Source organism: Falco cherrug, chromosome 10 (assembly GCF_023634085.1).
Source record: "Falco cherrug isolate bFalChe1 chromosome 10, bFalChe1.pri, whole genome shotgun sequence".
Taxonomy (NCBI): Eukaryota; Metazoa; Chordata; class Aves; order Falconiformes; family Falconidae; genus Falco; species Falco cherrug.
Window position 1 is genome coordinate 30,111,950 of NC_073706.1, and position 12,181 is coordinate 30,124,130.

The 12,181-nt window shown below is 43.1% G+C and overlaps 1 protein-coding gene across 9 annotated transcripts in view; it reads left to right on the forward strand.

Moving 5' to 3' along the window:
• DENND2B (DENN domain containing 2B) overlaps nt 1-12,181 on the forward strand; it is a 180,097-nt gene that overhangs the window by 131,144 nt on the left and 36,772 nt on the right. For all 9 annotated transcript variants that reach the window (XM_055723099.1, XM_055723097.1, XM_027810361.2 and 6 more), the window contains 4 exons: nt 806-850; nt 3,168-3,352; nt 3,996-4,105; nt 6,234-6,303. In XM_055723099.1, coding sequence (XP_055579074.1) covers nt 806-850; nt 3,168-3,352; nt 3,996-4,105; nt 6,234-6,303 — 410 coding nt within the window. The remainder of the gene's footprint in view (nt 1-805; nt 851-3,167; nt 3,353-3,995; nt 4,106-6,233; nt 6,304-12,181) is intronic.

The following is a 12,181-nucleotide window of genomic DNA, read 5'->3' on the forward strand; positions in this document are numbered from 1 at the left end:
AGAAAACGGGGATGAGCTAAAAATAAATGGGATTCTCAGTGTTGTCCATCGTATTAATCCCATGATCAGCTGGACTTATCCAGCTTCTTCTTTAGTTCATATTTCAAGTAATTTGCATCTGTATGTTTTGTCCAAAAGTCAGTTTTGACCTTGTAATTCATTCATGCTTTTTCGTGGCTTGTGAATGTAACTCAGACTGCACTTCAGACTGCTTCTGAAAAAGCAGGGGCCAAAGAGAAATTCAGGCCATGTCTGCAGTAGGGAGTACAATAGAGCTTTAATGTGAGTACGCCTCAGAAATAGGTCTTGTCATAAGGTTACTTTTGCATGTTATTCTCACTTGGTTTGATGAGTTCTGGTGGTTGAGAATGTTGCCCAGACAGGGAAAGCTTATAAGCCTTACTTTAACTTCTCAAGTGCTCTATAACTTTTTTGCAAAAAACCCTGAAGTCTGAAAAATAAGTGGAAGGGTTAAAATCCATTTTCCAAATGGCACGTTCACTTCTGTAGCTTAACATAGATGAGGGTTTAGTGCAACCACTTGCTGTAGTGGAGAATGAATTTTGCAGTTTCATCAAAACAAAGCTCTTATTCTCAAGCAAAATTGAAACTTTTTCCAAGGAAAACACAGTCTAAGGAGTCATTCAAACTTTTTATTTCAAGTTATTTTAAAACTGAGGGAAAAGCATGCATGGATCGCAAGGCTCGGTGTGAGACATGATTTCTCCCAGTTTCACCACAGTAAACCAAGTTTATGTTTACTTTGGTTTTGCATTAACTGATCCCTCCTCTATCTCCTCTGCAGATGAGAACAGCGAGAGTGAGAGTGACTCAGATGACAGGTTTAAAGGTAAGGGATTAGCCTTCAATAACTTCTAGTCAGCCACCATCACAGACCTTATTAACATACATTCTCCTGCTACTATGTGTTGTTCCTGTCCATGGCCTGTATTTTCCTTCCTGAACTATGCTAACTCCATTACTGCAGAGCTCACAAAGTTTCCAACACAGGAGCCTGAATGTGGAAAGCAAGGACAAAATGAGCTGTGAGGATCTAACAAGGATTTGGCAACTGTGTCATATAATGAAGAACAGGACCTTTGATAGACTTGCTTTGTCAGCCACTTCACAGATGCTGATGTTTTCCAGACTGACTACTGGGTGCAAACTTAGAGGGATGAGATTGGATAAATATTCTCTCTTCTTTATTCATACACTGCTTTAAGTGTTTACTGCTGTTTGCTGTTGGAGGTAAGGTTCTGGGTCTGGTCCAGTGTAGCAGTCCTTCTAGTCTTTTATAGGTCTGCAGTCTCCAAATTCTAGGAATTCTTTTATCAGTGCACAGCACCTGCACAAACTCTGCTTGAGCCAGGCCAGTAAATTAGTCCCTCATTTTCAAGAGTCCTCATACACAGAGAGAACTATAAAAAAGTTGAAGGCAGCAACAACAGATTTTTTTACTAAAAACCCATCATGATGTTAGCAAGTGAGGGGAAAAACCCCAAGACTGTGGAGCTGTGGTTATAAGATAAAGGGCAAGCACTCATGTCTGTCCACTGCAGAGGTCACCTGTTCATGCAGGAAAACTTGCTGGAAAAGATTATCTTAGGGAAAAGGTTTTTTCCAGATAGATGGTGGTAAGACCACCCAAAAAAGGCTCTGCAACATAGTACAGTGATCTGTGGAAAAAGACTCATAGGCAGGTACCAGCCCAAAACTGCTTTCAGTTCTGTTTCTCTTTTGTGTCAAAAAATGCAGGGCTTGCTTTTGGTCATAGCCCAGGAAAGGAGACAGATGGGGCCTGGCCTCTCTCTTGTTACTGGGAGGATATTCTGATTTCACTGGAAACTGGGAAGCTTTCTCCCCCCCTTTGTTGTGGAATGGATGATCTTGATTCTGATGGCTCCCTAAGCAACTGCTCCTGCCTGACCTTATGTTTATGTTGATGTTCTCAGGGCACCCTCAGCCAAAGATCCAATTGTCATGTGTAGCACAGCCGGATTCACTGGGTCCGCGTTTGCTGGGGTGGGATGGGCTCTTTGTTTTCACCTTTTGCAAATATAAAGCACTGTCTGGCGGTGTGGGGCTATCTCAAAGCAGGACAAGGTAGGTTATTTCTTGGGATTTAGCTTCCCTAGTTGTGCAGTCACACCAAGACCCAAGTACTTTATCAAAATTATTTTTAATTTGTGTGTTGTTGAACCATTTTAATGACAGCTGGCCATCAAGGGGTTTCCCTTTCTTTCTGTCAATTAATTATTGCTGTGATTGAGTGCTTGTGTTGCCTTATTTTCCTACCACAAGGGACAGTCTGCCTTTTGCAAACTGAGCAGTGTCAGTGAATACAGCCTTAAGAGATTGACATGTGCTGCTAATAATTCATTTACCATTGCACAGAGGTGTCCTGGTGTGAAGAGGTGGGGAAGAGCACGCAGAAAGCTGTTTTTTCTTAGTTGTTTTCACTTATTGGTCTACAGAACTGGTAATGATGTTACTGACTAGTCTGCCATACACATCTAGCAACAAGTCACTGGATCAAGGAATACCTTTGAATCGGGACTGGAGGTGACCATGAATCTAAGATTGCCTGTCAATCAAATTGGCGCAAGCAAAGCAATTCCACAGGAGGCAATTCACACCTCTTTCCTTTCCTTCCCCCTTCCCTGGAGATCGTTCCATGGCTTGTGTGGGCTATGCCTGTGCTGTGGAGGAGAAAATAGACCTTTAGCTGTTCTTAGCATAAAGCTGTGTTACATAGGACAGGTCACAGAACTGTTCTTCACCTACATAAACCAGGTCCAAGTCAGGCCTGAGATGTGTCACCCTGGAGGCCGTCATGCATTTACACACCCACACAAGGGCTTATAATCTAGTCTTATGTGTGAAGGAAAAGCAGACCTTTGGCAGGGTAACAATTATGAGCTGCAAATTATTTCAGTGACTTAGTGTTGCATCACTTCAGTACTTGGAGAGAGTTTTGATTTATGGATGCAATTAGTGAGGGAGGCTAGAGTATGAAAGTTTGCTTTTGAAAGGAGAACATGCTTGGAATGATATACCAGCTAATTGAAAGCCCTTTGTGAATGACTATGGCTTACACATGTGCATTAGAGTCCCAGGTAATGATCTGGTGGTATTTTTTTTTCTTTTCTTTTTTTAAATGCTAGCTCATACCCAGCGTCTAGTACACATCCAGTCAATGCTGAAGAGAGCTCCAAGTTATCGCACCCTGGAGCTGGAGCTGATTGAATGGCAGGAACGGGAGTTATTTGAGTATTTTGTGGTAGTGTCACTGAAAAAGAAGCCGTCTAAAAACACTTACCTCCCAGAAGTGACATATCAGTTTCCCAAGGTAAAAGAAAAATTCTTACGTGCGGTTCATTCTAAGATCAGTAAAGTGAATAAGTGGGAAAATTAATAGAAATCTATTTTTAAATGTAGTTAATTCAACTTTTGTAATTGTTCCAAAGTGATCTATTACAAAGGGAAGGGCATAGAGAAGATGACTGAAAGCTTTGCCTATTTCAAAATATGTGTTTTCCAGTTCTGGAGTGTGGCCTGATGGTAGGTGCTTTAAAGACTGTGTTTAAATTTGGTTTCTGATTATTTCACTATTTACTCATTTTGGCTATATTAAGATTTGTTCCAAAACCCACTGAAGTCAATGGAAGGGCTTTTGCTGATCTATGGCATTTCTCTTGTGTTCTTGCAGCAGAAAGGAATTTGAATTAGAACTATATTTTAAGTGGCCATTGTGCAACAAGGGAGTTTTGGGCAATTTTTTACAAAATTGAAAAAAACCCAGAAGTGATTATTTCTATTGTACTAGCATCTGTAAGCCTGTCCTGGGGTCATGCCTCACTCTGCCAAGCACAAATAAAGAACAAGCTGATGGGCCCTTGCTCTTTAGAGCTCATTAGTAACCCCTCTCCCGAGGGGTGCTGTGAAGCTGGCGCTAACAGTAACTGGCTGAACCTCCGTTTTCTCCCCCACAGCTAGAAAGACCAACCAAGCAAATGCGCGAAGCAGAGGAGCGTCTCAAGGCTATCCCTCAGTTCTGCTTTCCTGATGCCAAGGACTGGCTCCCCGTCTCTGAATACAACAGGTAAACCCTCCAGCGCTGCTCTGCTGCACAGTGCTGCTGGAGCGCATCTGGAACAGCCACAGCCTTGCCAATGCCCAATTAAGGAAGTAGCAGCTTGAGTCTTGGCCACTTCAGGCTCAAGCAGCTGTAGTTAATTTTTAATTTTTTTTTAAGTTCTTCCCTGTTTTGCCTGTCTCACAGGCCTGTGTGGCTGAGGGGAAGAGGTCTGAAGGTTTCTCTCAGTGCTAAACCCAGAAGCATAAATGGAAGTATTTAAAATAAATCTTAAAAAGGACAGGGCTCTGCCCACCACCTGCCCTAGTCATTTACCCCAGAATGCTTGTCAGAATTGCAAGACACCTCTTCATTTGGCTCAAAGCAGTACTGTTCTGGGAACTTTTTTGGAGCCGAGTTCTGTGCCAGCAGAGGAGCCCTGTCTTCCTTCCCTCAGAGATGAATGGCTACAGAAGGGCAAGGGAAGGGAGAGCCAGGCTTGCATTTTCTTTTTCATTCAAAAGAAACCTCCAAAAAGTTATCTTTTTTCCCCCCCTCCATTGATGTCAGAACCTGTTGATCTGAAGGTATAGAAGAATAGGCAGACAGGATAGATAGATAGAATGCTTTATGTTGGAAGGACCTTTAAAGGTCATCTAGTCCAACACCCCTGCAATGAGCAGGGACTTCGTCAACTAGATCAGGTTGCCTGTTCAGGCTGACCTTCAGTGTTTCCAGGGATTGGGGCATCTACAACCTCTCTGGGCAACGTGTTCTGTTTCAGTGTTTCACCACCCTCTTTGTAAAATATTTATTCATTTTATCTAGTCTGAATCTACCCTCTTTTGGTTTAAAACCATTACCCTTTGTCCTGTCACTACGGGCCCTACTAAAAAGTCTGTCACCATCCTTCTTATGAGCCCCCTTTAAGTACTGAGAGGCTGCAATCAGGTCTCCCCAGAGCCTTCTCTTCTCCAGGCTGAACAACCCCAGCTCCCTCAGCCTTTCATCACAGCAGAGGTGCTCCAGCCCTCTGGTCATCTTTTGTGGCCCTCCTCTGGATCTGCTCCAACAGGTTCATGGCTTTCCTGTGCTGAGGATTTTAGAGGTGGATGCAGTACCCCAGGTGGGGTCTCCCCATATTCCCCTAGAATATTAGATGGCTTCTTAAGATGCGTGGTTTGAGACGTGTAAATGAATTAAGGCCAGTTCAAGAGTGTGTCTAGAAGGACTTTCAACAATGACCGGGAACCAGCATTCACCTGCAGGAATTACAAGAATATGTGTGGAACTTTTTATTGGCTTACGTATGGCACATGCAACAAAGCCCTCTTATATACTGTGTTGCTTGGCTGTATTATTCAGTATGTGGAAGCACCTGTATAGTGAGTTACTGAAAACACTGAAGAAGCGGACAGCTGTGTGGGCAACATTGGTATGAGAAGCACACAGCCCTGCTTACATAGCAGTTCACTTCTGCTGCTGCCACTCTCCTAGAAAGGCCTTTTGTGAAACAAGATATCTCTCCCATATACAGCTATAACTGTATAAACCCTGGTATTCCAGCACGAAGAAAAAGTGGTTTGTATAATGCTATTTAAAACTTGCAAAGCAGTCGGGAACATTTCTCAGTCCAGACCCATCCCTTTACCTGTGCTGTAATTGTAGCCTTAAACTGTTGTTTTATTTCTCAGTCACAAATGGTACTTATGCTAGACAGGGGTATAAAATGATCTGGATTTTGGACATCTGTGTTGTTTCTGGATTAGAAAATCATTTCTCTACTCTTACAGAATATCTAAGGTTCTCCCTTTGAGAGTAAAGCACAGTCCAAAGACAGGATGTAACAAAAGGCAAGGGAGATACAGCATTTGATACTGCCCTCAAAATCTGATTCTTGTGTTCCTTCTGAAGTACAAAGGAACTGCCATGTCACTGAAGTTCAGCACCTATCTCTTCTTATAATGAGATAGTTAGATTGTCCAAAACCGTGGAATTTGTCTACCGAGTATGTCCGGATGATAGGCAGGGGATAAGACAACCCTGCAGTGGGTAGAATCTCTCAGTGGATAAAGCAGTATCCCTTTCTAAATGATCTACCTTGTAGCTATGCTGTACTTTGATAGTAAGATCTGGGCAATTTATTTTCTTCTAGTGAGACCTTCTCTTTCATGCTGACCGGGGAAGATGGGAGCCGGCGGTTTGGTTATTGTAGGAGGCTGTTGGTAAGTACATCACCTTCACCTCAAAATGCAGAATTCTGTTAAACAATATCTCAAAACTACAGTCTGAACTTTGAGGGTGTCTCTCATGGTTTTTAAAGAAAATAGAGTTGCTCACTCTGAAATTTAGAAATGTGAGGAGCTCAAGTACAATAAGAATTTGTAATGGCTGTCTCAGTCAAATAGATACCAGGTCTTGCACGAGATCCATAAGAATGTGAAAAGTTTCTTGGGTGAGCACTTTTAAAATTCTGTATATTATGTGCTTTCAAGCAGAATCAGAAATACTACAACACTGCAAACAAAGGCAAATGTGGTATTTCTAAACATTTGTGAGTAGTGTTTATCTCTTGGACAGCTGCTTACATCTCCAAAGTATTCTGCCAGCATTGCCTAATCAGTCTGCAGCAGGTCCATGATGTAGGTAAATAAGCCTCCCTGTCGAGTAGGAGGGCAGCAATGGTGGAGAGCATGCCACCATCACCATTTGCTCAGGACCATGCAATAAGCTGATGCCGGTGCCAGGAAGCCTAGGTTCTCAGGCTCCTTTTCAGTCCTCGTGACCAGGGCTGGTCAGCTGGTGGTGTGGGGACTCAACTCAGCCCTACCAATTTTGTCTGGGCAGCAAAGCATAAAGCGGTTTGTTGTTCCTGTGCTAGCCTGTGCCCGTCACCTCTTGGACAGGTCTGGAGCTGGTTGCAAGTGACTAGATGGGGAGCCATGGCTCCTGTACTATCCACGTGACAGTTGCCTGCACTTGGTTGGACAGCTCATGTGGATATTGGATGCTGCGGGAGCCTTTTGCATACTGTGTGTGAATGTCTGCGGCAGCATTGCAAACTTGTTAATAGGTACTCCCTGTTTAAAAGAAAGAGACACTGGCGCTTTCCCCTCCCTTCGCTCTCTGCATAATTTCCATCTTTCCAAGCAGGGAGCACTGGCCTTCAGTAGCTTTCAGTGGCTTCCAGTAGACAGAGTAACTCGCTGTCATTAGAACAGCACCCTCCATCCTGCACGTTGCCCGTACCTGACCCTGCTCTTCCCCTGCTCTTTGTCTACAGCAAAGCTTGTTGTCGTGCAGACAGCAGATGCTCTGTCTGGGAGGTATTGCTGTGTGTGGTTCCTCTATTTGTAAGAAGTTTCATTTAAAATAACATAACAGAAAACTTGTTTATCAATTCTCAGGCGGTATTTGCCATAGGTAGCATCAAATAAACTTGCTTACTCTGTATAACACAATGTGTAAGTGTGGGCCACAACAAGGTTTGTATGTGGAAAGGAAATGTCAGTGAAGGCTTGTGTTGCAGTAAATCTGGAGCTGGTTGGGGGCAATTCAGATATTAACAAGTGAAGCACCTAGAAGGTATTCTTGCAGGTGTAAATAAGCGTAACAAGATGTAGAGCAGAAGTAAATTCAATTACTTTTTTATCTGTCGTCATTTAAGAAGATAATAAGGTGTATTTGGAAAAAAACCCAAAACCTCAGAAGATGTTGGCTAGAATTAAATTATGGAATGTTTTCACTCTACCTGGTAAAGGTGGTTTAAGACTTCTATATTTCTGGGAATGTTAGCAAGTTTGGAATCATGCACAGAGCTTACATTTGTGAAATGCAAAACAGTTGATCCTGGACCAGGCTGAGACTGAAATAATCAGCCACAATAAAAAAGGTGTATACACAGGGACGTTTAATTAGTTTGTCAATGAAGTACTAACTCAGGCTTTTTTTACTCACTTAAGGCTCAGTGAAATCCACGCTACATTAAAGGCAACATAAAAATAGAATCTTACTTTCAGCTGGTGCAGAAGGCAGGTCAGCGTAGTAGGAAATACCAGGAATAGAATTAAACCAGTACTACACATTTCTATATAAACAGTGTTTTGAGACAGCATTGGAGACTGTTTTTATCCTCTATTGGCTATGGCAAAAATCAATCAACAGATAGCGAAAAGTAATTTAAAAAAGGGGAAAATAAGTACTGTCTTGCTAAATCTATCTAATAATTTAAAGCCAGTACTAAAGCTGATCTTCTGCTGCCCTGGAAGATCACTTGATTCAGGATGTTTCATCTGGTTGCAAAACCTGAAGTGCAGAAGCTACATGTCTCATCTCACTGGTACAGCCTACCCAGCAGAGGAACGTGGAGCGATACCAACGTACTTTACAGGCTTGTCCCTTTCTGGGGCAAAACCTGTCATGCCTTGTGACAGCAAAACTGGCACAGTCTAGAGCTTAGAAAGAAGGAGAATTTTGGAAGCTGCAGAGAAACATCTCAGCATTTCTGTCTGGGAAAATGGCAAAAGTAGCAGAAATCTACTGTTATTTGGACCCTGTAACCTCTTTCTGTGTCCTGCTGGGAGAAATGGTGGAACTGGGGTTTTTCCCTGAAGTGCCTTCTCCATAGGACTCAGTGCTCATAAAGCATACCAATTTCTTGTCCCCTGCAAATGTCCGTGCATGGTTGGAACAGCCTCACTGATGTGTACCTCAGTGATATTTCTATCTACAGTCATGTGCATGCTTTCATATTTTATATAGGCAAATAGAGTTTGTACAGTCAACAAGGAGCAGGTAACCTCTGCAGACACTGTTTATATGCCAGAGGCTTGGGCTGTAAAGCAGATTTTTGTATTTGGCTGTCCAGTTTCCTGAGCAGTTTCTGAAAGCTTCAGTCAGGGTGGCTGTGGTGCCCAGGAGTGCACAGCATCTCCTCCGATTAGTCCCATGCCTGACTCACAAGTTCTGTCAAAGGCAATAACCATAATTCAGGAACTACATGGAGTTTTTGGCAAACATTATGTAAGAGAAAGGTGGGGCCATGCTGTGTAATATAAAACCATAAGAAAACCCTAAAGTCATTATAAACCACTCTGCTTCAAGACAAGCCAACTGCTGTGAGGCTAATTCCTTAGAAAATACTCCCCAGCTGTCCTGGCGAGTGATGCTCTTGTAATACCCAGCAAGAGGTGTCTCACACCTTCTGGAGCCTTTGGCAGTCCTTGGCAGCAGGCTCCATGGCTGGATGGGCTGACCAGCCTGGTCCCGTGAGTATGTCTGTCTGTGTCTTCTGCAGAGGCTGGTGTTCCGATTCCTTTGTTTGTGAAAGGATTACTTCTTTGTCAGCCTTGTTCTCCTTTGGCATGCTGCGATACGAACCAACTGCTCCAGTTTTTCTTTTCTGCCTTCAGATTTCAGATTCTTCCAGATCTTTTTTTGGGGGGGATGTGCGCTAAAACCTTGCCAAAACTACCTCAAGGGATACAGTGACAATTACGTTCTGTTTGTACTACAAATCCTGTACAGTATCCCCTTTAAAAGTATTTACATTGTTTTGTTTCATTTTGGAACAGGATTAGAATGGAATGTAACCTGTTGTACCTCAGCAAACAATCGCATTTCGGTAGACAGCACAAAGTTTTCCAATTACATCTTGATATTTAGAAGGCAACCATGTAATATCTTTCCTAGTGACTTGATGTGAGAAGTATCCATCTTCATATAAAAAGAAATGGGCCAAAATATAGCAGAGATATCAACTCTCATTACTGTGCCATTTTACAACAAATAAGATGTTTTTCTTTAATAACTCAGCTTAATTTAACTTTCTTTCCCATGCTAATTAATCCAATGCTAGGCTCTTTTCTAGAGCTGTTCTTGGGCTGTGGCTCTGTGATACGCACACGTGGGCAGCAAACAGGATTTGAACAGTTCCTGCTGAGGGCTTTACCTCACCTGGCCAGGCACAGCCCTCTCCAGTGGACATTACCATGCCCCCAGTACTATGGGGCAGCGACCTGCATAGGGGCAGAAGGGAGAGCAGGAGCACAGGCACAGCAGGAGCACATTGTGGGGAAGGAACAAGATTGAAGCTGCTGTAACATGAATTGTAAAAGAGAGATTTTTAATTTGCTTTAGTGTGTAATTTCTTTTTACTAATTGCCTTGATTTAATATGTTAAAAAATTGCTTTCTAAAGGGTGCGACTGAAGCCTTAGCTCTTCCATCGCTGTGCAGTCCCACAGGTTTGTTCCCAGTGAGAGCACAGTGGATACACAAGGGCCACAGTGGTGAAAGCAGAAACCACCTCAGTGGGTTTCGACTGGCAGAGCCTTAGCTACAGGGCCCAGCAGTACTGGAAAATGTGTGAAACTTTCCTTACTGGGAGGCTGTGAAAAGTCTCTGCAGCCCAGAAAAAGGGTGTAGACAACCAGAGAGACACCAGGGATATATCCTTTGGGATATGCTGCATCCAGTGGAGCTCCTTGGCAGCCTGGGTTGTCAGTGGCTTTATGGGAGATCCACAGCTGTGCCAGGCCCTGTCCCCAGGGACAGTCATTGCATATAAGCTGCTGTTTTATGGGATCTTCGTAAGCATCTTGGGCTTTACTGCCATGGCAGTTGCTGTGCATGCTGAATGGTCCTTGTTCTAGCTAGTGGGGCAATACTGGAGCATAAGATACTGCATCCTCAAAACAATCATCCTGCAGTTTGTTGCTGCAGCTGGTTCATGGGACCAGTAGGAGATGCACATTTCTATCACATAGGGCAGACATCTGAGGAGACCCAGAGCAGAAAGCCTGACAATGTCAGGATTTCTTGGCTGGTAACTTTGTACTTGCAGAAATAAGATGAAAACTTGTGGGGTCTGTTGCGCCCTATCCTGCCTCTTCCATCTCACAAGAAAAATGTTCCTTTACCGCTTCTCTATGCTAAGACAAGCCAGCCCCAGGAATCAGTGGAGGAGTGGATGCCTGAACATAAAGTGTGTACATTAAAACATGAAAAACTGTCCTCCTGCATTTGCTGGGGCAGGAGAAAGGAATTTGTTACACTGTGAAAACAACTTCTGCGGGATGCAGACGAATGTTTATGGAACTGAAAAAACTCAGCTGAAAATCTTTTCTTCCCCTTGTCTTCTTCCCTCTATCCTGCCCTCCCTCGAGCACCTTTCACAGCCCTGTGCACACTGGGTGCTCTGGCATTAAAAGTTTCACATATAACAAGAAGACTTAAGACAAGCTTTTGGATTTAAAACACATGGTCTGAATTTGGATTGGCCCTAACAAGGGATCAAGAGCTGCCACAGAAGCTGGCTTGTGACTGACTTGTTAATTTTAGACTCTCAGCATTTGAATTGTTCTGATTCCTGACACCATTAAGGAGCATCTCTGTTTCTAGATATGTTGGCTCGCTGGTGATGCTAGGGCTTGCATGGCCATGAGGATGTGATTGCGTTAGGCTTAAGAGAGCAGTGATCTGATCTGACGTGATAACCTGATTTCTGCAAACCTACTTTTCAGCATCTGTGTTTATAGGTCTGTCGTCTTTTAAAATTAAGCCAGCGACAAAGCAGCAGACTTCCCAAGAAGGAGCCTTGCTGGATCTTCAGTATGACTCTGTCTGTCTGAAAGTGCCAAGCCTTAGGAAACTGTCTGTGGACATAGTTTCCACAACATAGGAAAATGTCTGTGGGAGGCATCTCCTTTATCTTCTTGATGTCATCTATTCAAGCTATGGACCCCATCAGCTTGTGTGTGGCTCTAATATAACTGAGCAGGAGAAATGTGCTGGGATGTTATTCAGAAATACCACATTTCCCTGTTTAAGCTTTGGATTGAATCTGCATCTTTCATTGTTCCAAGATCAAGACAGTCCTAAAGCCAGACAGGACTGAAGTATTGTCCTTTTCATTTTACTGCAGAAGGGAATAAACACAATGTGTATGTGAAAATGGCATTTGCATTGTCATTTAGAGTTAAATATTTTCATATACGATCTCTGTTATACGATCATTTCTTTAACTACAGCTAATTGCAATTGAAGCATCTACCATTCTATCGTCAAAGGGAGCCCAGGGTGTCAGAGGCTTATGCAGAGCTAA